Source organism: Saimiri boliviensis, chromosome 7 (assembly GCF_048565385.1).
Source record: "Saimiri boliviensis isolate mSaiBol1 chromosome 7, mSaiBol1.pri, whole genome shotgun sequence".
Lineage (NCBI taxonomy): Eukaryota > Metazoa > Chordata > Mammalia > Primates > Cebidae > Saimiri > Saimiri boliviensis.
The window spans coordinates 91095043-91119379 of record NC_133455.1 but is presented as its reverse complement, the minus strand read 5'-3'; the positions used below and the strand labels follow the sequence as shown (position 1 = coordinate 91119379).

Below are 24337 nucleotides of genomic sequence, written 5' to 3'. Positions count from 1 at the left end.
CACAATATTGATTCTTCCTAACCATGAACATGGAATGTTTCTCCATCTGTTTGTGTCCTCTCTTATTTCATTGAGCAGTGGTTTGTAGTTCTCCTTGAAGAGGTCCTTTACATTCTTTGTTAGTTGTATTCCTAGGTATTTTATTCTCTTTGTAGCAGTTGTCTCACAGGATTTTTTAGAGATGATGTTTTTTTATCAAGAATTTGGGTTCATGGTGAATAACTTTGATGATAATCTTTCCATTGCGTCACATGAATGTTCATGAACAACCTCAAGCATTTAGGTTCTTGGACTGTATTGAGTGGTCATCTTGCTGAGTTCGTATGCCAAAGATCTAAGTTTCTATTCTAACTGATGTGAGTCATGACATATGAAAACGATTAAATCATTGCTATGAAGATGTGGGGTTTTTTTTTCTTTTCTCTGCCAATTTGAAGAATATCTAAGCTTAATTATGTCCCAAGGGACTTAATTTTCAGCCTTAGTTTTCAAAGTCTGAATCTTTCTTTGAACTTTCAGAGGATTTCCAAATTAATGTTATTAAAGGTTTATGAATTTTTGGAGGAAGAGTTCTGCTAACCATAAAACCAATAGCCAAATTAGTAGGATTGAAAAACATATTTTATTTAAAAAACATGTGCTAATGGAAGAATTACATCGAGGTATATTTTAGAATAGAAACTTGAATGTATGTAAACATAGTGGACTTGCGTGGAGTCTTGCACATACTCTGTTTGTCAGTGAAATGAGTGAATCAATAATATATCACTAAGAAATTAATTATAACCATGCAACTTGAAAGCCATCCCAAGGACAATCCACTTAAGGCCACAGATGTTATGCCTGTTCTCCAGGACAGGACTTTGAATGGAGAAGAGCCCATTAGAAGTTAGATGGACCCTAATAAGGTGGACTGCCACCTCCCCTGAGAAACAGCTAAGTACTTGATATATAACACATAATGATAACTATTTGCTTACTTGAATTGTTAAATCCAAGTTCTAGACTGGAAGCATGGCATTTATTCCCCAAGGTCTGTAATAGGAAACTCCCTGCTAGTTGAAATTGCCTTGTGCAACCTTATTGCTTTATATGCCTCTAACACCTAAGAACTCAAACTTATTGAGTGAATATTAGTTTTCCCTCTACATAACTTAATCCTCAGAAACTGCAGCTATGGGTGTGGGGTGTGGAGGATGGAGGGGATTGTATCAGGAGCTACTGTCAGCTGCCTTTGATACCTAATGGGACAATTCTGCTGAAATTTCAGCATGCATACAGATCACTGGGGAATCTTTTGAAACTGTAGGATCAGATTCAGTAGTTCTGGATGGGGCCTGAGATAGTCTGCATTTCTCACATACTCTCAGGTAATGTTGTCTAAACTGGTCTATGAATCACACTTTGAGTAGAAAGATCATTAGTGGTGGATTTCTAAGAAGTTAGAATCAGCAGATATGGTATGATGGAAGAGCACTCAGAATACTTATTATAAATACAGATGAGTCACTTGACTTTCCTGAATTGAAAATTTCTCATTAGAAAAATGAGTATAATAGAACAATAATATCTATCATATGTGATTGTTATAAGAAATGCATTAAATGTTATGTGAAGAGATATGAGAGTATATGGTACATAGTCGTTGCTAAATCAGTGCATAGTAAAAACATAAGCACACAACTTTATATTGGTAACTGTTAAAGATGAGGGGACCTTTAGGCTGTGTGCTTGCTATAGTTCAAAGGATTTCCTTCTTCATTGCAAAATCACAATGTCTAGCACTTTTGAAAGACCAGTATCTGTGGAATTGTATTAATAGCAAACTTGATCACTTCCAATACTGTACATTTTTGGTCCCAAAGACATTGATATCAGGATAATGACCCAATGTCTCCTCATTGGATTTAACAGGAAAGAGAACTTTGTCTAACAGGAAAGAGAATTTTAACCCAATAAAATGGTCATGACTTTTGGGCCTTGATTCCTCTTTAAAAGGAAGTATCATCATTGGGAGAAGAACTAAATGAGGAAGACAGAATTAGCTTCAATTTTCAGTAAAAATATGATGATAAAATGTCTCATTATTCTTTACCAACCAGTGGTCACAGTGATCTCTAATTTCATAAATTATGTATGGAATATTTTCTCTCTTAGATATAAAATCAAAGATTAGCATTGGCAGTTTGGCCTAATTTGTACCTGGTAGGTGCAGCCACCCTTAGGGGCTTAGCCTGCAGTGGTGTGACCAGTACTACAGAGACCCACATATCTTCATATAACTGTAAACTGGACAGTGCCAACCAGACAATACCCCAAAATTGTTCTCACTAATAAACCCGCAAAATATTGAATATAACTCTCAAAAAATGCACAGCAAGCCAGGCACAGTGGCTCACACCTATAATTCCAGCATTTTGGGAGGCTGAGGCGTGTGCATGGCCTGAGGTCAGGAGATCAAGACCAGCCTGGCCAACGTAGTGAAACCCCATCTCTGCTAAAAATACAAAATATTAGCTGGGCATAATCCCAGCTACGAGGGAGGCTGAAGCAGAAGAATCACTTGAACCTGGGAGGCAGAGGTTGCAGTGACCCAACATCCGGCCATTGCACTCCAGCCTGGGCAACAAGAGAGAAACTCTGTCTCAAAAAAAAAAAAAAAAAAAAAAAAGAAAAGAAAGAAAGAAAAAGAAAAGAAAAGTACACAGCAGGAAATAGAAGGTAGAAAAAAGTGGATAACCTGAAGTGTAATTTACATCTTCACATCTCTTCCCATGGAGAATTCAGAGACAGAAAGAAACTGTTAGCACCCTGAGACCGTCTATTTTAATTCATTTGCAATAAAATCCAGAGTGAATCAGCTAACCTTTGCTAAAAGAAATGAGATTTTTAGAGTCTAATCAGAGGACTGAAACAAAGTGTTATTAAATGATGTTCTCCCCCATCCCTCCGTTATTATCTATAGGTCCCAGGAGAAAAAGGAAGAAGCTATCACCTTACTGAAGGATTCCATTAAATATGGTCCAGAGTTTGCAGATGCATATTCAAGCTTAGCTTCGTTATTGGCTGAGCAGGTAATTGTTTCACACAGTAGTTTTTTTCCAATGTCATTGTTACATGTATAAATTAATGTTACACAGATTTTTGTACTAATGATTTAACTTGTAAATCCATGTTGAACAACCAATCTCTAGGTCGGTTTCTTTTGGACAGAAATTAAAAGCCTAATTTTCTCACTCTAATAATCTCTGTGTAGTTTAGATGGCCTTTACACAATTATGGCCCATAATTGGCCATTGATATATTCTCTATCACTTTGGCTCAGAATTGGTCAAGAGCAATATATGATATTTGCTGTTTTTATTACTACTTACTCGTAATATTTTTCTGAGGAATTGATAGTGGCCTAAGATCTCTGAACTCAATATGGAGCCATTTGATCATCCTACAAATTCTGTTTTAATATCTATTAGAACATTACAGAGGCTCGTGAGACAGGCTCTTAAGAGAACATTTGTTATGTCATAAAATAGAGATGTGTTTTCAGTCCCCTCCTTCTTTTCACTCGTGTCTAAGTGATAGTTTTCAGAGTCTTAGATGACCCCTGCTACAGGGAAACAGACATAAGTTGTCTTCTCTCTAAATTGATGATATAGTTTTGTTGACACACATAGTACCCTTGATAGACAGTAGATTCTGCTACCGTGAAATTGCCAGATTACTTTAAAACTCAAACTCAACATATCTGCACAGACTCTGCAGCATTCAGTTGGCTTAAGGGTAATAAGTGGTTTCATACTGTATGTCAGTTTCATAGGGGGCAATTTGCATCAAAAATTTTTGGAGACTCCAGCAAGAAGCAAAATTAGGACATTCTATGAATATTTAAGTGACAGAAAATATAAACCTAGTTTTTTGGCTCTTTCTCCCTGTAGGATAGGTGGGCTTTAGATTAAAAATCTGTGTCTGTGTTAAATGATTTTAATGCATGCTTTAGTACAATGTGTAAACTAAAATGGTCATGGCTGTGTTCTATGCTATACACTGGCAGTCCTCAGCTGTCCCTGGCTTGTGTTGCAACAGACACGGGCTGGCTCCATCAGTGTTGCTTTGTCTCACCTCACCCCTGCTCCTTCCTTTTCGTGGGACTCTTCCCTGCCTCTAACTGGCTGGTTGTCTTGCAGTTACTCAGATGTGCCACGTGTGCTTCTCTCTCACAGCCTCTGCACCAGCTGTTCTTGCAGCACTTCTCTCCCAGATAGATATCTTAGCATTTCCCAGATATTTTATACTATGCTGGTTTCTGACTAAATGTTACTATATCAGAGAGGTCTTCTGTGATGACCCTTTGTAAATAGCAACCTTTCCCTGCCCATCATGTTCTCTACCACCGTGTCCTGCCTTATTTTCCCTATAGTATTTATCACCATCTAAAACATATGTATTTGTTTATGGACTTCCTGCCACCATTAGAATATTTGACTCTATGAGAATAGCTATGCATTTTATTTATCTGAGCTCATTTTAAAAATGATCAAGATGTTTAATGATGTTGAACTTTATTTTAGTTTCTTCTTTAGTATCTTTGCATTCATCCTTACTATTAACAAATTTTTTAGCAGATGGAAGTTTAAACAGGATAACAGATACACGTTTTCCTTAGTTATCTTTAAGGAGTGTCAGATGGTGTATTTAAAATCAATTACTTGATAAATTAAATCTTTTGTGAACTGCAATGGCAAATTACTTTCAAGTTATTGCGTTTTACATAGTTGAAGTTGTGAAAATTGTTAAGAAAAACAAATGATGACTAGGATCATTATCTTTTCTCACATATAGAGGTCTCATCTTATTTCTTTTTTGGGACTGAGTTTCACTCTTGTTGCCCAGGCTGGAGTGCAATGGCACAATCTTGGCTCACTGCAACCTCCGCCTCCCAAGTCCAAGCGATTCTCCTGACTCAGTCTCCTGAGTAGCTGGGGTTACAGACACCCGCCACCATACCCAGCTAATTTTTTGTATTTTTAGTAGAGACAGTGTTTCTCCATGCTGGCCAGGCTGGTCTTGAACTCCTCACCTCAGGTGATCCTCCCGCCTCGGCCTTCCAAAGTGTTGGGATTACAGGTGTGAGCCACCGTGCCTGGCCAAAGGTCCCATCTTTTAGCACTTTCTTGTCCTAGATGTGAATGTAAAATGCTGAGATCTAAAAATGTAACTGAAAGATTGAAAGGTTCTTTTTCTGCTCCTTTGGGCAATTGATTTGAGCATTAAAAAGACAGAGCAGCTGTTGGGCATAACTCAGGACTGCCTTCCTTTATCTGACTTTCAACATCCTATCTTCATGTTTTAAACTATTTAGTCATAAAAGTTCATCAGATGTGCAAGCAAGGCACAAACTGTTACAGAAAAACCCACCTAGCTTACCATTTTTTGGTAGCAAATAAATTCATTTCTTGGTTGCACAACGTTATTTAATAGCATCCTGGCATTTCAAAGACCCAGAGTATATGAAATCAGTATTGACAAACCTTGGTTAATGTGTAACACACAGTGAAGCCATCCACTTGGTCAAGCAACTTGTCCTCCATTGATACCATCTGTCCACATGCACAGCCCGCACGGACCGTGGTTGTGGTCTCCTCTCATGCTCAAAGGCTCTCTCCTACACTCAGCTGAAATCACCCATTTTCCAGGTAGTTTTTCAGAAGCTGGACAAAGGACTCATTCTTATTTATATCAGACTGACATTTCTGATTTTCTGGTACATTTTTGTTTTTCCTGCCATGTAGTATATTGACTACTGTTTCCAGCTCTTTCATTTGGCACGCTTGGTAAGAATAGTTTTAGTTAAATAACTAGTTTACGTCTTTGATTTTTAAAAATGTTGTGAAGATCAGTAGCAGATAGGAAGCCCTGCAGCATATCTGTAGAAACTTCTTTCCAGGTTGACCTTTGTCTTATGCCAGACTCCTTGAGTAAAGTTATTTAAGCATTCGTTAATCTGTTGAATTATATTATCATCTAGCTGACCTCTCTCAGTCTTGTCTGCAGGGATGTTTTGAGACAGTTTTTCAGACACCTGCCAAAATCCTTCCCCCTATGTAAGGTTGTGAATCTATAATATCAAAAAAGGAAACTACGTTTATTTGCTATGCCTTGCTCTTATTGTAAGAATGCTGCTGTCTATTGACATCATTTCCCATCCTCAGTGCCAATAAAACTGTGAATGTAATAAACCCTTCTAGGACAGGATTTGTTGGAAACTAATATTGTGTTCTTTACTCTGTTGTAACTTGCAGGGAGAAATTTAATCTGTTTGTGCAAAGAAGGGGATTTGACAAATTTGAAAAATAGATTAATGAGTTGAAAAGTCATTACATGGTGAAACATATTAAGGCCATCATGGAGCCCAAGTTTTAAATTGATAGATAATAGGAAGTAATGGTAAATATCTGAGGAGAGCGTTCTGAAATATGTGAGGAAGAAAACGTTGTGGAAAACACACAATGTATTTGGCTTTTATTTGCATTCTGCCATGAGTAGTTGAGAGCCTTGTTTGCAGAAGAAAGTGAGGGAATGGATAGACCATCATGGAAAAAGATTTCCTTGTACATAGGGACCGTTGGCATATAAAAGTTGAAAGGAAAAGAAAAATAGAAAATTGATTCCAGGTCAGAACACCTAAGAAACTGAGAAGATTTATGGCCGCTGATAGACGTGGAAAAGCCAGACAGAAGCAAGATTTTATTTCCTTATTTAAGGAAATAAGATTAGTGACAACAATTTTTCCAGTTAAACTAGTAATATAAATATATTAAGGAAAGTGTGAAAAATCAGAGAAAATAATGTACATCTTTTAGTTATAATATAATACCTGGAGACAAATGTTTCATACTTTAATATTATGCATGTCTTTAAAATATATTTATATGTTTTATACTAATATTTATATATTATTTGTATCCTGTTCTTTTCACTTGCCATTAAATGATACACATATACCTAATGATATCTCAACTGTTAGGACACTTGGAGTCCTTTTTATTTTCTTTTCTGGCATTGAGCTTTTTCTTTCTTAGGGCTTTGTTGAAACAACATTTTGAATCATTTCCTAATGATACATTCCTAGAAGAATTTCCATATCAAAAAATACCTTTCATGAGTCTTGAGACATGTTACCAAATTGCTTTCCAAAAGGCTACTTCCAACAGACTCTGCCACCAGCAGTGTGCAATCTTTATGTTTTTAATTTAGTGGAACATTTAAATGAAAATGGCATATGGACCAATGAGAGTGAAAGCGATCAGGGCTAGAAAAATAGGATCTAGGACCTAAAAAAAAAATGAAATTGTATTATAAGCATATAATTTCCTCACGGAGGAAATGAAAAATAGTATAGGGAAATGCCCCGAAGAATTTTTTTAACCTTCTCATTTTACATAAAAATGTATAGTACACAGAATTAAGTGGCTACTTGTGGTCATTCACTAATTTGCAGCAGAACCTGGACTAAAACCTGGTCTCTAAGTGCCTCACCTGCCACTGTTGCACTAGATGATGATGGGGCCCCAGGAATAGACTGTGGTAATGGGCCATAGCTACTGAGGTTAGGCATGGATGGGGTAGAAAAGAAGTGAGACAAGAAACCCAGAAGGATGAGTTGTTACAAAAGTTAGGCACATAAAAATGTCCAGAAGAAAGTTGATGCCACTCTGTGTCTACTGCAGCAAAGAAGTCAAGACAATTGAGAACAGAAGACAAACTCTTAGCTTTGAAGTCAGGGTGGTCTCTGGCCTGCTATTCTCTTTGTTCTCCATTAGCATGCAGAACTGGCTGTACTCCAGCTTCACAGATAGGATTGTAAACATTTATAAGCCCACAATCATTTTTAACCATCCGACTTTTGCATACATTATATAGCTTTGCATTACAGTAGCAGTAAAGGAAATAAAATTAACATTGTTTATGACTCTGGCCACTGTAAATTATGCTAGCCCCAGGTTTATAGCCTATTGAAAAACTCAATTAATTAAAATGATGGCACTTAAAATAAAATATTTTTCCTTCATATATTTTGAAATATGACCTTACCCAATACAAGAGTGAAAAGAAAATTGGAACAATAAAACATCAGTTGGAACTATGTGGCAAATAAAAAGTCCGGGATCAGTTTCTCTCCTGCAAATGCTATATTTTGGGAACATTCAGCTATATACCACTGTCTCTGTGGCTAAGTCAACTTGGAAGAAGACCCTAACTTAAGAATTTATTGATGTAATTATTGAGCACATATTTATTGGGCACCTAGATGCCACCAAGGACCAGAGTGTTGAAGCGGCAAGTTACGTATGTAGATACCCTCATGGAGTGTAGTATAGAAGGGAAGGTTACCCCTGAGCAAAGATTTACAGCTCCCTCCCCAGTGTCTACCACAAGGGTAACAAATGTACAAAGGGAAAGCACCAGTGAGAATGTTAAGGGGACCTAATCTAATGTGGGAAAGGAATACATGGGGAGTGGGGATGGTCGCCAAAGGGTGACCTTTAATCTGATATCTAAAGGACTGATGGATGTAAACTGAGTAAAAGTGAAAGGAAAAGCTTTCTAGTCAGAAAGAATAGACCCTGTACGGTCTCTGAGGTGAGGAACAGTATGTAGCTTACTTCTAATACATCAACTTAAAATCATGAGATGTAGAAATTTATTTTCATAGATTTATTAAAATCTATAAAAATAGGCTTTATTTCTTATAAAGGAAAAGAGAAAGGAGAGCTTTATTTCTTATAAAGGGTTGTGGCCTGCTGGCTGGCCACCTTATAAACTGGGAAGCGTAGCCTCTAGCAGAAAGCAAAAGCAGGCCCTTTGAAGGAGGAAGGGCAAGATAGGAATTTATGCTGAACGGGCTGGCTGACTATACATGTTCAACAGATTATAGGAGGAACTGTGAGCATTTACGAAGGGGTTGCACATGTGAAGTAAGCAAACATATATGTTACATACATCCCATGTGCAGTTTGAGGTGGAGACATAACATTTAAATGCAGAGGCACCCTATGCACAGTCTCGGTGGACCAGCCAGAACCAGTCCACAGTCAGTGGTTTCCTAGCAGGAAGGAATGCTGGTCAGTTGTGTTGAGACTGCAAAAAGGGAGGGGAGCCCTGCTGGCGCATGAGATAAACGGTTGAAATTAACAGTGGAGCAAGTCTTTCAAAGGGGCTAGTTTCTGTTCAGCTCTTAGGAAAGAGAGTCTAATGGTAGTTAATTAGCAAAGGAATGGGTATAATGTTTGAGTAACCTTACCTCTGGTCATGGCTGGGAACTGAGATTTTAAGGTTTCTCTGGGGTCTCCTTGGCCAAGAGGGGGTGTGTTGAGTTAGGTGGGGGACTTAGGATTTTATTTCTATTTCTCAAGTAGAAAGAAAGTCACGTACCTGCAAGTATAGAGAATGAAGACAAAATGACAAGAGAAAAGTCTAAAGAAGCAGGAAGCTGCAATTATATGCAAATGTGGTTTTCACCTCTTTTCCTAGTTTCAGGACTGCCTTATACCCTGTAGTTGCTCACTTTGGTCACACTTTCTCTTTAGAATTCATTGTATTGTTCTTGGCATTCCTTCTTTAAAGTGGTCACTTCTTGTTTGTGTAAATTGTCAGAGTAGTGTTGATCACTCTCTGCTGGGAGATGAGGAAATCTAGGATTAGAAAACACCTTGTCTTTCCTTGGTGGGGAAGAATGCCAAATTAATTGATTCATTTTAGTTGGATAGGAAAGAGAATTAGACATCAAATATGGATAGCATGTTTCTCATAAATATTCATGCTGATGGCATGTGGGTGGGGGAACTGTCTTGTAAAGAAAACAGAAACGAAGAGGGTGAGAAAACAGGTGTCACTTTATCTGTTGGGCTGCGGTGTCTTGAATAGTTTCTTGGAGAAGTCATTGACATGAGTGTAAAGATCTGTTAGTCCATAATTTCTGAGGTTTTGTAATAGTAAATAAAGCCATTTGACTAATAGAAAGATACCTTAAGATTCTGTGTGGTTTAAATTATTGATTAGAGTGAAAGCACTTCTAGAAAATCAGTTCAGGCATGTGGTGACCCTGAAGTCATGGCACTGGCACCATTTGTTTCTACTGGCCCTTTACTGCTTTGGAATACCACTCTCTACACCTCTATACCGTAAATACACATTGTTACAGGCCATCTGTAATCTGTTTGCAAAGTGTTGACTGGAGACCCCCAGGGCCCATGAAGGTTTATGTGCCTTTCCTAATAGTGCTAAGAAGTAATTTGCCTTTTCTCTCGCATTCTCTCATGAGTATACAGTAGTGTTCTAGCAGCCACAGGATATATTCACAATTATGAAAATGCTATTGAAATACTCTCTCCTTTTCCTGAGATATTCCAACCAAATATATGTACATAAAACAGATTGAACATAGAACTAGGTATGGAATCCAGCTGTCTTAAGTCAGACATTAATGAGATTTACAAAAATATAAACTAATGCCACTATTCTCCCTGTTTTTTTGCTTTGAAAATAATTATTTTTATATAAATATATTTATGTTTGAGTTTATTATTATTTTAAGTAAACTAACACATATTTTTTCTCAGCTTTTTTTCCAGTATAGTAAATATTGATAGATGTAGTCCACATAAACGAAAAGTTCTTTGGAATTCTCAGTAACTTTTAGAGTTCAAAGTTATTCTAAAATTAAGAAGTTTGAGAATTTCTACATGAAGTCAATATCCATTTGTCCCTTTAGTTACTGGAACCTGAACTATAAAGTTTTCCAAACACACTATTTAGCTCAAGACAGTAAATTATAGTCAAGGGTCCTTTCTCAGGACATCTATTTTTCACTTTTCCTTTGTTGAGGTAAAAAGTGTGCTATACTGGGTAATTATAGCATATAAAAAGTGAGGATGTTGACTGTGTTTTATCTCTCTTCCAAGGCCCATTTTATTTCCACCCTACTGAAAATGCTTTAAGTCTTGGAGAGGAGCCCATGATTGCATGCTGCCCATTTTTAACTGCTGCCCTCGAAGGCCAATTTCACGTGATGGCTGGGAACTCTGGTGTACAGCAGACAGTATTCATATGTCACAACTATTCCCTGTGTAACAAATATTTTTAGTTAAGTTGTCCTATAAATAGCTTATATTCATTTCCTCTGGAACTTATAAGTCAGTAGAGACTAGAAATGATCAGACTTAGGCCAGGACTTGTAGCCAGTTGAATTAAATGAAAGCAAGTACTTGAAATTGAGCTTCAGGGATTAAATAATAGTGCCACTTAATATAAATGCATTACCCTTCCAGACAAGGTGGAATTTACTTTAAAAACCTACATGGTATTTTCTCCCTGGAGAAGTGGTTTCATTTTTTATGAGTAGAGTTGATCATTCCTTGAATTGATAGTCAAGTGAAATGAAGAGAAAGACAGATCTTAAAGACATTTTCTTAGAGCCTTGAAACTGCCATTGAGGGTCACTGAAGGTACAGCGCTGTGATTCATTGCACTTGACACACTTGATATTTAAATTTCACTATTTCTTTGGATTTTGAAAATAGTTCTAGTGAAGACCGGGCGCGGTGGCTCAAGCCTGTAATCCCAGCACTTTGGGAGGCCGAGGTGGGTGGATCGCAAGGTCAGGAGATCGAGATCATCCCGGTCAACATGGTGAAACCCCGTCTCTACTAAAAATACAAAAAATTAGCTGGGCATGGTGGCGTGTGCCTGTAATCCCAGCTACTCAGGAGGCTGAGGCAGGAGAATTGCCTGAACCCAGGAGGTGGAGGTTGCAGTGAGCCGAGATCGCGCCATTGCACTCCAGCCTGGGTAGCAAGAGCGAAGAGCGAAACTCCATCTCAAAAAAAAAAAAAAAAAAAAAAAGAAAAAAAAAGAAAATACTTCTAGTGGAAAATCAGCTCAGCTCATGGATGAAAAAATAGGAGAGAAGGTTAGATGAAAAAGATAATCTCTGCCTGTTTTGAAGGAGCAAGAACGTGGGGGAAAAAGTATTAGATAACGGTAAAGCAGTAGTTGCACTTAAAAACTGTTGTTTACTGTTGTATTTAACTTCAGCAGCTGAGACTGTGAGGACATCAATTGCATTCCTTTCAGGAAAAAACACCTTCTACCTTAACTAGTTTGGTTACAAAGATGTTTTCAGATTTGACGTAGCCACAGATAGTTTTCAAGCACATCTGTGTTACACAGCCACTGAAGGTAATAGTGATCAATGTCTTTGGGCATTTGGATCATGACAGGCATACAGCATCTAACCCCAGGTGTGGGTGCCACTCTTGGCTGCTTCCCACATGCCCTGTGCTCCTCCTTCCACAGCTACATCATTGTTTTTTTCTTGTCTGAATTCCACTCAGTGGTGAAGGTAGGGATTGTGTCTCTCACTCACTGTTCCGTTTCACTGTGTACATGCATGCCACGTGCGTGATGTTAAGTTTAGCTTGAGACAGCTTCTGTCTCATCCTGTCTTTCTTAGGTCTTTTGATTGAAAAACAGAGCCTCTTCTCCCTCAAGGAATAAATGCTTTTTAAAACCATTTAATTACCATTTTGGCTAAATAAATTACTATTAATCTACAGTGACCTGTGATCATATTTTAATTAAATGTTTTAAACCTTTGACATATTCAACAGGTTCTTTCCTTAAATGAAATTTCAAGTTGAAAATTAAGTCTTTTTGACCTCAACTACGTGGGATTCCACAGAGGGTTTCTGCAGCATCCAAAAGAGTTTCTAGATTTATTTGTCATGTTAAATTATGAGAGGCATTTTCAAATGAGTCATGTTTAGCCTTTGAGTTATACTTTATGGATACGTGATTAATATATGTTCCAAAATTGTAAGAGATTTTTAAAATTCTTATATGTCTTGGTATATTATCTGTCATAATAGTGGTTGCTATGTTAAATTATTATAGGCCACAGGAAAAAAATTTTTTTGTCAATTACATCTTTAATCATGACGGTAGTTAACTTTTCCGTAGTTAATTGCTTAATTGTGATACATTTTACAAAAGCTCTTCATAAAGAATTAAAATCCTAGAGTTGGCATGGCTTCAAGGAGGTTCACAGAAAAGATGAAAAGAAACCTGACAAGCATTCTTGAATACAGGTTTCTGATAACTTAAAGATCACATCATTTGCACTAAGAATTCCCAAAACTCTAATGGAGTGACTGACTGGGTTATAAAACTTCTAACCCAAGCAAGACAAGAATTAATTGAATAACAATAAAATACTTTGCCAGATTTTCATGCTAAATCAGCCAGCATGAAAATGTGTTAAGTATACAATTTAAATAAACTCCTGGTTGAATTCAAATTGCCTATGATGGCTCACCTAATAAACAATGCTATACATCTGAATTGAAAAACAAAATTGGTATTTGAGAGGATCTAAATTCAGTATTAAGCATATACTCACAAAGACCCTAAATGGCCACCTGCTCCTTTCTAAGTCCTTTAAGCTCTCATTGTTAAAAGTTCTGTATCCCATAACTCATCATAAGAGGGATAAGCTGATCCAGGTTACATTTTTAAAATATTTATTCTTATGGTGACTATTCCAAATTGCTAAACTGGTTGACTAATATTTGGTTGGTCAAACTCATAATCCTGGGAAGATGATCAAAACTTCAGGTACATTTCTGCTACCTGGTGGGCAATTTAAACATTTTTAGAGAAATTTCATTCAGCTGTCATTTTTAATGCATATTTTCTGGTTATATAAAAGTTTTCTCATACAAAACTCTGATGCTGAAATAGTAGCTAAAACATTATTAGAAAGTTTTTTCCCTCGTGGGACATTCCTAGAAAAATTTCTAGCAATAAAGGCACTTGTTTCAATGGACAAGTTGTAGAACAATAAGGTATTTCAGATACAATAGCATTAGGCAAAGGTAACTGAATCAACTAGATTGCCTTAGTCAAAAGTAGTACAGTGGATAATCAAATTCACTTCCAGGGGAAAACAGAAATTGACCCTTCTAAAATGGTTTCTAGAGGGCCTATGCCCCTAATAACAAAACCTCATTTACTTTCTGCTCCAGAATTCTGATATGATTAAATGCTAGAAGGCTTGAATATATCATGCCAAAGTGTACTTCTGCTAGATAAAAAACAAAACAAAAACAAACAAACAAAAACTTTTCATGGTTCATTCAGTGACTGTGGACAATCAAACCCTTCGTGGTCTAAAACCCAGAGATTGTATCTTCTGAAATGATATCAGAAAAAGACTGCCCTGGCTGGGCACAGTGGCTCATACCTGTAATCCGAATACTTTGGGAGGCCAAGGCTGGTGGATCACCTAAGGTCAGGAGTTTGAAACCAGCCTGGCCAACATGGTGAAACCCTGTCTGTACTAAAAATACAAAAATTAGCCACTGGATGTGCTGGTGTGTGCCTGTAATCCCAGCTACTTGGGAGGCTGAGGCAGGAGAATTGCTTGAACCCAGGAGATGGAGGTTGCACTGAGCCGAGATCCCACCGTTGCACTCCAGCCTGGGTGACAGAGCAAGACTCCATCTGAAAAAAAAAAAAAAAAAAAAAAAAAAAAAAAAAAAAGATTACCCTTGCCACCTACACTACAGCCAAACTTTGGGGCCTCAAAGCTTGGGTTCATAATCTCACAACTCAGAAGGGCCCTCCAGACTCTTAGAACTATACACCCATTAGAAACCTTAAGATAAAGCTAACCAGGAAAGTTTCACCCCCCAAACAGATGACATCTTAGACATGGACAGCTTTCCCAAGATCACAGATCAAGACTCCTCTGCTATCCTCAGACTTTTACCTCTTAATTTTTTCCTTGCTTATACCTCTAAGAACAATAAAACTAAAAATGAGGATTTGTGTACATCATAAGGTATAATTTTCTTTGTAGAGAACTTTGCAGCCAGCATTATACATGGACAATCTTAAGCCTGGGTAGACAAGATAAATGACCAATGTGAGCAAAAATATTTAATGGTATCTTTATTTTTCCATAATCAGAAACAGAACATTGGTTCATTCCTTTTCACCTACATCGTCAGTTTAAAAGAACATTGCGAGGGATCCTTCCCTCCTCTAGTGAATTTTAAACATAGAGTTTCTTTAAACTCTTCTAGACATAATTCTTAGGCCCCCTTTTTCATAATTTAAAGGACACAATGATTAAAATTTGCCCCCCATAATAGGCTTTATAATGTATTCTACTACAAAGACTGTGATTGCACAACAGGTATCTTTAAGTTCTCTTGCTAAGGTTGTGCTGGATAATAAAATTACTCTAGATTACCTACTAGATAAACAGAAAAAAAAAACTCTACCATGACTGATACTACTTGTTACATGTAAATAAATATATTGAATATTATAGAGATTTGGTTATAGGGTGTTAATAAACAGACTGCTGGGTTAAAACAGGTAGACTCTTTGTCTGGCTCATTCTTTGATCTATTTTATTTTGGTTGGTTTGATTCATGGAGATGCTGACTAAGGAGCATGCTCCAAACTCCTGATATGATCCTTTTGATCGTTATAATTGTCTCTCTAGCACACTATGTTCTCTCTCTTTAAGTGAAGTGACAAAAACTCAAAAAAGTGTGTTCTTATAAAGACTTCATAACCAATACATAATGTACTGAGACCAAAACTCTAAAATAATGGTAACTGAAAATGACATTAAAAGTCTAATGGTCACACTCACTTAAGTAAAATCCTGACCAAAAGGAAGAAATCGTTAAACAAAATTAGGAGGTACCGTTATTTTGGACTGAGTTCATACTCTGGGCCCCAGCAAAACAGACCAGACCAAAATAGAGTCACTCATGCTACATGTGACATAATCAAACTAAAACTTTTAAAAAGTCCCAGACAGGTAAGTCCTAAAACAGATCCAAGTTGTCTTTCTCCTCTACTAAAAGCAAGATATTCCAACACAGAGAGGTCCCCTCTACTCTCTTTCAAAAAAATAACCTGAAAGCCTGGTTCCCATCTTACAAAGCTCACTGTTCTGCTATTCCCCAGTGAGACATAAGACCAAATAAATGTCTTTATGATAGTGGCAGAGTGACATCAATGCCTACAGTTTTGGTTCACCTCTCAATTTGGGGGGAGCATTGTTAAATTTAGCCTAGAACTGCCTGCTTGCATATTTTAAGCTTGGCCTAAAAGTTTCTCAGTACATAGTAAACTGTAACCAAACTGAGTGCCTGAACAGACCACCTCGTGCCTATTACTCTCTTACCAATCAGACCATCAAGGCAGCCAACTGTTCAAACTATGTTCAAGTAAGACGAAAACTGAGTGGTAACCAGTTCAGCCGTCTCTGTACCTCACTTCTGTTTTCTATAAGTCGCGTTCCTTTTTATGTCCGTAAACCCCCGCTGACCACATGGCAGCGGCAGAGTCTCTCTGAATCTGTTCTGGTTCAGGGGGTTGCCTGATCTGTGAACCCTTTATTGCTCAATTAAACTTTGTTACATTTAATTTATCTAAAGTTTTTCTTTTAACATTGGTGTTCATGAAATATTTGTCGAGGAAAGGAGGGAGGAATGGGTTGGACGGAGGAAAGATGGATGAATACCCAAAAGTATTACTGTTTCTTTTTATGCCGGTCATGTTTGTTTATTTCCAAAAATACTGCTTTTATTCAGGGCTTCCCAATTCCCTGTTGGCCCACGGAAAACCTGGCTACCTGGCTCCATTCTCTGTCCCCATGCAGCTATGTGATTTGGGGTAAGGATAAAGGCCAGCAGGATAACCCAAAGTGCCAACCATGTGCTGAGCATTGTTCTGAGTGTTTCAAATATTTTCATAGATTTAATCCTCAAAACAACCCTATGATATAAGTACAGCTGTTATCCTTGATTTACAGTTGGGACACATAGCGGGTAAGAAAGGTCACACAGACAGTAGATGATGGGGCTGAGATTTGAATCCATGTGGTCAGGCCCTGGGAACCTCCTTCTTAACTGCTAGGTCGTACTTCTATAGCCACTGCAGTAAATGCGTGCTGAATGATGGATACATGAATATATACCCTAAGGTACTCTCTAGATGTTAATTTTCTCAGGTTGTTATGTAATTTGTGTTCTGCCTGTCTTCACATAACACACACACACACACACACACACACACACACACACACACAGTTGTCATAGTTGTCAGTCCTTTAACGGACGAGAACTTCATAAAGCTTTTCTTCTCTTCAAAAAATTGAAAGGAAATATCTTGAGATTTTTATTCATCTTTAACTTTTTCAGTTTGATAATTTGTTGAATGTGGCTATTAAAAACCGTATTTTGAGAGACATGGATCCTTATTTTTGCTGGACTGTAGATGAAGTTTGACAAACCACATCTTGTTCCCTAATGTTACTTAAATGTATGAACTCAGATGGCACCAGTCATTCTACAGAGAGTAAAGTCTATGTTCCTTTCTGGGTCAAATCAGATTTTGGTTTCTTGGCTTATTGTTCAGCCCTCAGTGTGAATATCTAACACGTAATCACAAGCTTAAGGTGTCATGTCTCAGGAAATTGTTGCTCTCCATTCCTTGGTCATGTGTCTGGTTGAATGCTCAGTAGGAGTAACTTGAGATAAGGTTTTGGAAAATGTCCATATTCAGGGCATATATAGATTTTTAAAGTTGGCATGTGCTTTGTGACAAACTACTTTCTTCTACCTGATCTTTGCAGCAATACTAGGAAAAGATGACATTGTTAACTTGTGGGTAAATAAGTCTTAGTATCTGGGAAATTAAATTTTACCTTCTGTATTGTAAAAGAAAGTGTGACATAATAATCTGTAATGGTTGTGAAAAGTGTACCTAAAAGGGCTGAGCACATTGGCTCACACCTGCATTTTGGGAGGCCAAGGTGGGCAAATCACTTGAGGCCAGGAGTTTGAGACCAGCCTAGCCAACATAGCGAAACCCCATCTTTACTAAAACTACAAAAGTTAGCCGGGTGTGGTGGCACACGACTGTAGTCCCAGCTACTCAGGGAGCTGAGGTGGGAGGATCACTGGAGCCTGGGAGGTGAGAGTTGCAGTGAGTCGAGATCATGCCACTGCACTCCAGCCCAGGTGACAGAGTGTGATGTTGCCTCAAAAAAAAAAAAAAAAAAAAAAAAAGTACCTAAAAAGAACTCAGAATTATTAAATGTTGTTAAAGTGAATCTTTAGACAAGTAGAACACAAGAACAATTAGGATGGAGCCCCAGAATCAGAGATGTGGCGATTGACCTGAACCTTGCCACACAGGGTGGAGGTACACCCTTGAGGGGACGTATAATCCTGTTGGAAGAAACAGCTCAGAGGGGGAAAGCATGGACTGAATATGGGAAGTAGCCAGCAGTCTGGTGGGCTGTAGACATACTTCAAGTAATGAAAGGATGGGGTAGAGCCCTCCCCATCATCTGCATCAGCCTCCCCTCAAAAACCTCCCAAAACCAGTGGTATAGTATAAAGTACAGATAAAAAGAGTGCCATCTATGCAAATACAGCTATCAAACAAATTCCTCAGACCACCCTGCCTCCCAGCCAGATTGCCACCCCTAAAAGCATTCCACCATGTTTGTATCCCCTGATTTCATATGAAGAGTCACCAGGGTGAAGGGCATCCTATTCGAACAACTATTTTCAGGCTTTTTTTTACTGGTAGGCATGTGGTACAGGTCAAATCCTTCCTAATGTCCCATTTGAGAAAACATCGTGTTTGTCTTAAGGGAAGTAACTAAATACAGATATGAATTTTGGGTATTTGTTCACAGTTAATATTGAGTTTAATTCAAACAAAGTTCATAGTGCCTTATCTCAGTGCCTGTTGTACATATTAGGTGCTTAGTAAGATTTTTTGGCTTTTCCTGCTTCTAATATTTAGTTTATTGTTGGTTTTGAAAAACTTTTTGCTTATTTTGTTTGTTTCCTTTTGAAGGAGAGGTTTAAAGAAGCTGAAGAAACATACCAAGCGGGAATAAAGAACTGTCCAGACAGCTCAGATTTACACAACAACTATGGGGTTTTCTTAGTTGATACCGGTAGGTGAAATTATAAAGAAACTGTTCTGCTGAGATTAGCTAATACTATTTATCAAGCAAAATGGAAGGCAAATAATCCTCAGAAGTAAAATTCACTGGGCTTGGCAGGAAGCTCACACTATTGACAATCGTTGTACCTTGGGGCTGTCATTTCTCTAAATCTTCAAGCTCAATTCACTACAATCTGCCCATTATTATACTCATTTCTCTAGGGAAAGCTCCTCAGGTGACAGGAAGTAGCCTTATGATTTAATGAGTCCTGTGGTCTTCTTCGAATATTATGTATATATATTTATAAATTCATGATAATAAAACATTTCTCTACAATGATGCAGAATCTGCCTCTGAATCTAGACCCTGCAGACAGTAAATACTTTTCTATAACATATTTTTTAAAAAAGCTTCCAGAATTGCTCTATCATTCCTTCCTTGATGTACATTTTAGAAACTGCATTATTAAAATAGATACAATGCTCTTATATGACAGGTGCTATGTAAAATACACTTACTTTATCTTATCTAATGCAAAACATTACTGGGCATGAATTCTCGTTTCATTATGACTTATTCAGGGCCCCCGTTCTGTTGGCATGCAATGAATACATATAAGTAATGAAATTATGTTTGAATGTTGTTCTTGCTGACTACTAGACTAGCTGCTCTGCAGTAAAATTTAATTTTAATTAGTTTTTCAATATGAAATGCTTAAAGGGGTTCTATTTTCAAGGGTATTTGGAACTCCCTTGTTTTACAGAATATAAATTTACATTCTGATACGTCTAAGAAACTTACCTTATTTTTGTATGTGTAAAATTGCTGTGTAGTGCCACCTGCTGGTTTATTGGCCGCATAATACTAAATTGTCTTAAAGATACAAAACCCAGGAGAAATCTCTAGTTGGGCTGGTCTAACCCTCTTCCTTTCACTTCAGCCACAGTCCCAGCCCAAAAGTGATAACTCCCTGACCACTCTATGGCATCGAGTCTCTGCTACAGAGACAGAGACTCCTAGAGAACTCCTACTCAAACTTGTATTCAGATTCACTTGAAAAGGTTTCTGTGTAGATAATAAACATTCCATTGTATTAGTGTTCTAAAGTTTAGTCACTGAATATAGTTTCACCAGGAAGCTACTCTGAAAAAACTTACCAACTAGAGGGCCTTCCTTCTGGTTCTGGCCTCTCACTTGCCCTGGGATCTTTATCAAGTCTCTGAATATCTTTGCACTTTAGTGTCTGTATCTATAAAGTTGAAATTTTTTGTGTGTGGTTTTTTAAATATCTTTTAAATCCTGATAAACAGCTAAACAGTGTCAGAAGGCAGCTAAATTGTATAAAAATACCTGCAAAAATCATACAAATAAAAGTATTTAAAAATATACAATGCATTGGACAAATGCATGGTGGCATTATTATGTTGGAAGTCACATTAGGTAAATACCTTTAAAATGAAAATACGTGATTTTAAAAGAGATTTTCACTATAAAGCTGATCTGTGTTATTTAAAGCGATGCTTCAGTTGCTATGTTGCAGGGTCATTAAGACTGACCCTTAGAATTTGCTTCTGGACAGTTTTATTTCCATGGTACCCTGTTGTATTTTTTTGTATAATGAGAGCCAGTTATATCTTAGATAAATAACAGTCACTAATAATCTGAAGACATCCTGTTAGCAAGATCAATGACCAGAAAAAACTTCGACTAAAATAATATATATAATAAAAAGAATAGATTTTAGTTTTTACTGCCTTTTTGTTAATTTTTTTGGAAGTATGAACGAACAGTGAGATTGTTAAAGTTAGGGAATGGCCAGGATGAGAAGCTGAAATGCAAGCTAATTTACATATTGAATAGTTTTGGTATGACTCTATAATAATGAGAAAGAATTGTGAGTCAGAAGAGAAACTGAAAAGTTATTTTTATAATAAGACATGTTCTGCTCTTACCGATCTATCATGGGTTACAGGCTTTCCAGAAAAGGCAGTGGCCCATTACCAACAGGCCATCAAACTCAGCCCCAGTCATCATGTGGCCATGGTGAACTTGGGAAGACTCTACAGGTCACTGGGAGAGAACAGCATGGCTGAAGAATGGTACAAGCGGTAAGGGTCCCTTTCTTTATTTTATAACCTGGCCAGAAACCTCAGCAATTGCCCATCAGCGTCTTAGTTAATTGGAATAGGTGTGCTCCTAAAATGCTAGCAAATTTTGCCAATTCAGGCCATACAAATTCTTATCTCCAAAGAAAACAACCACAACAATATAAATGGGATCGTGATTCATGACTTTGACTGCTGGTTAGATTATAATGCTAATCCAAGGCTACAATTTAATTCCCACTTCAGTCAGTTTGCTGTTTTCTGAAGCCATGGATTGCAACCCCAATCATAAATAGCAATTTCAAAAATGGGAATAATGAAATACTGTGCACACATGAGAACAAATCCATCATAATTAATGGGAAAGACCCTTGGGGCTCAGTTTCCATATTGATAGGTCAATAAAACATTCTTACATTCCAAGTATGGCATCATGATCATTTTGTAAGAATCTTGTTTTTGGCCAGGCGTGGTGGCTCATGTCTGTAATCCTGCCACTTTGGGAGGCCAAGGCAGGGGAATCACCTGAGGTCAGGAGTTCGAGACCAACCTGGCCAATGTGGTGAAACCTCATATCTACTAAAAATGCAAAAATCAGCCAAGCGTGATGGTGGGCACCTGTAATCCCTGCTACATGGGAGGCTGAGGCAGGAGAATCACTTGAACCTGGGAGGCAGAGGTTGCAGTGAGCCAAGATTGTGCCACTGCACTCCAACCTGGGTGACAGAGCAAGACTCCATCTCAAAAAAAAAAAAAAGAAAAAATACCAAGAAAACCCAAAAACCTTGTTATTGATATAAAAACAAAGACCATATTGGAGCAGAGGTTCAAACCATGGACAGTCATCCCTAAATCTAAGCCTAGACATTTGGAAATGTACCTATTAGAAGAGAAATGTCAATTAGCTTTTCTTCAAACTCAGCGCCTTGCATGTGGCACACAAAACTGAGATATTGTCACCTTTGGGAGCACTGTATTACAACACCGGCCGATACGAAGAGGCTTTGCAGATTTACCAGGAAGCAGCAGCACTTCAGCCTTCTCAAAGGGAGCTCCGCTTGGCGCTGGTGAGTAGGATGAAAGAAAATGAAGCTGGCAGCCTAAGCACAGCCAGCCATATAGAGATCTGTAGTCCTCAAGCCTCAAAACTGGAGCTGGAATACTGTAATACATCCACTGTATGAATATTCATGCAGCCAATGTTAAAGCCATTCTCCAGAGACTTGGACACCAAAAATACTGTGGTTTTATTTTGAAATAACTTCAAACTTATGAAAATGTGGCAAGAATAGTAAAAAACTCCCGTATGCCCTTTTATCCAGATCCAATGATTTGTAACATTTTGATGCGTTTATCACACCCTGTGTCTGCATGTAAATGTGTGTGTATATACATGTGTAAGTGTGCATATTTAGATATGTATGTTTGTATATACCTATTATTAGTATGTGTTATTTTTTTCCTGAACCATGTGGGAATTTGTCATAGATATCATTCCCCTTAATATCCAAATACATTTGCAAATAGTTTCTAAGAAGGACGTTCTCTAACATATAGTTATTAAACTCAGGAAAATTAACATGCATACCAACAAAATTTTTATTTCAACATTTGGAACTTCGCTCATTCTTTTCCTTAGATGTGCAATAAATCAAATTTGTTATCTTGCTGTAAACACACTGTTCTGATGAAGTCAGAGAAAATTCTTTCTCTTCTGACATATTTAGTCAACCTTTTTTAAAAACCACAAGCCATTTCATTGGATATCTTTGGTGTTTCTGCCATTCACACACAAATGCATGCACAAAACTAAATAAAGAAACAAACAGCAAAAAGTCAAAGCCTGAAAACTGGTGATTCAGCCTTCTCTGTGAGTCACTAAATTGATGCTGAGCATGTTTGTCAGGAGTGCATTCTGAATCCTTCTATTCAGGATGCTTTATTTGATAAGGTAATGAATCTCTGCTAACCAAGGTCCATGTGGTTTTGTAGGCTCAGGTGTTGGCCGTGATGGGTCAGACGAAAGAAGCTGAAAAGATGACCAATCACATTGTGTCCGAGGAGACCGGGTGCCTTGAATGCTATCGCCTCTTGTCAGCAATCTATAGCAAGCAGGAGAACCATGACAAGGTAAATAAGGACACTGTTTAGAGTTCTTTGGATTCATAGGTTAAACATGGGGTGCATGTGATTCTCCAGTTTGCACGTTTATGCACCTGAGAAGTCTTAAAATCTTATCAGTCAGGATATCCTATCTGATATGGAAAACTTTTCACAGATACCCCCTTAACACCTAAGTTGTCCCCTTGAAATAATATTTTCTTGGCTTATCCTTGGTGTAAGGCTTTTATGTGATGTTGGCTGAGTTGGTTTGCAGCTAAGTCTAAAAAGATCAAGACTAACATTTATATGCTTTATTATTTTGCATTTTCCTTCTTATATATTGTTTTATGTAATTCTCATAACAACCGTGCTTTATAGGGTTGTTAGGAGGATTACATAAAACAATATATAAGAGGATTACATAAAACAATATATATGAAGAAAACACAGGAGACCCGGTGTTGCAACTGTTATTGTCTATCTCCATTTTAAAAGTCACAAAATCAATGCATTTATAAACCAACTCAGTGAAATAATTGTTGAAGGCGCACTATGTTCTGGCCAGTGTGGTTGGTGTCAGAAATAAAGCAGTAGGGAAACAAACAAACAAACAAACAAACAAACAAACAAAAACAAAAACAAAGTCACTGCCCTTGTCTTCATGGAGCAAACCCATAGAGAACAAGATTCAAGAAGTACTCACAAAACAAATGGAGAGCGATAGCTGTGCCTGGGGATATCATGAAGAGCTGTCCCAAAGGGCACAGAATCAGGGGACCCGATAAGTCTGGGAGGCCAGATTTCCCTGTGAAGTGCTGTGGAGGTGAGGGCTGGATGAACAATAAGAGTTATTAGGCAGAGGAATAAGCAAGGAGGATTTGGAGCAGGGCAATGACACGTGCAGAGCCCTGTGGCGGCAGCAGGGGCCTCTCTGAGGAGTGGGTGAGAGGCAGCGGGAGCACTGTAGGAACACAAGCACAGGCTGCTGGGAGGAGACTCCTTGGGGCCAGGCTAAGGGTTTTGTTCCTTACTCTGGGAGAAGCTTTGGGTTTTTGTGGAGAGTAGCAACATGATCAGATGT

At 37.8% G+C, this 24337-nt stretch overlaps 1 protein-coding gene across 2 annotated transcripts in view; it reads left to right on the top strand.

The window, feature by feature from the left end:
* The window catches only part of TMTC1 (transmembrane O-mannosyltransferase targeting cadherins 1), a 273230-nt gene that overhangs the window by 237200 nt on the left and 11693 nt on the right, over positions 1 to 24337 (top strand). For both annotated transcript variants that reach the window (XM_039472167.2, XM_010337431.3), the window contains 5 exons: positions 2966 to 3074; positions 18955 to 19057; positions 21021 to 21156; positions 22076 to 22220; positions 23146 to 23283. In XM_039472167.2, coding sequence (XP_039328101.1) covers positions 2966 to 3074; positions 18955 to 19057; positions 21021 to 21156; positions 22076 to 22220; positions 23146 to 23283 — 631 coding nt within the window. The remainder of the gene's footprint in view (positions 1 to 2965; positions 3075 to 18954; positions 19058 to 21020; positions 21157 to 22075; positions 22221 to 23145; positions 23284 to 24337) is intronic.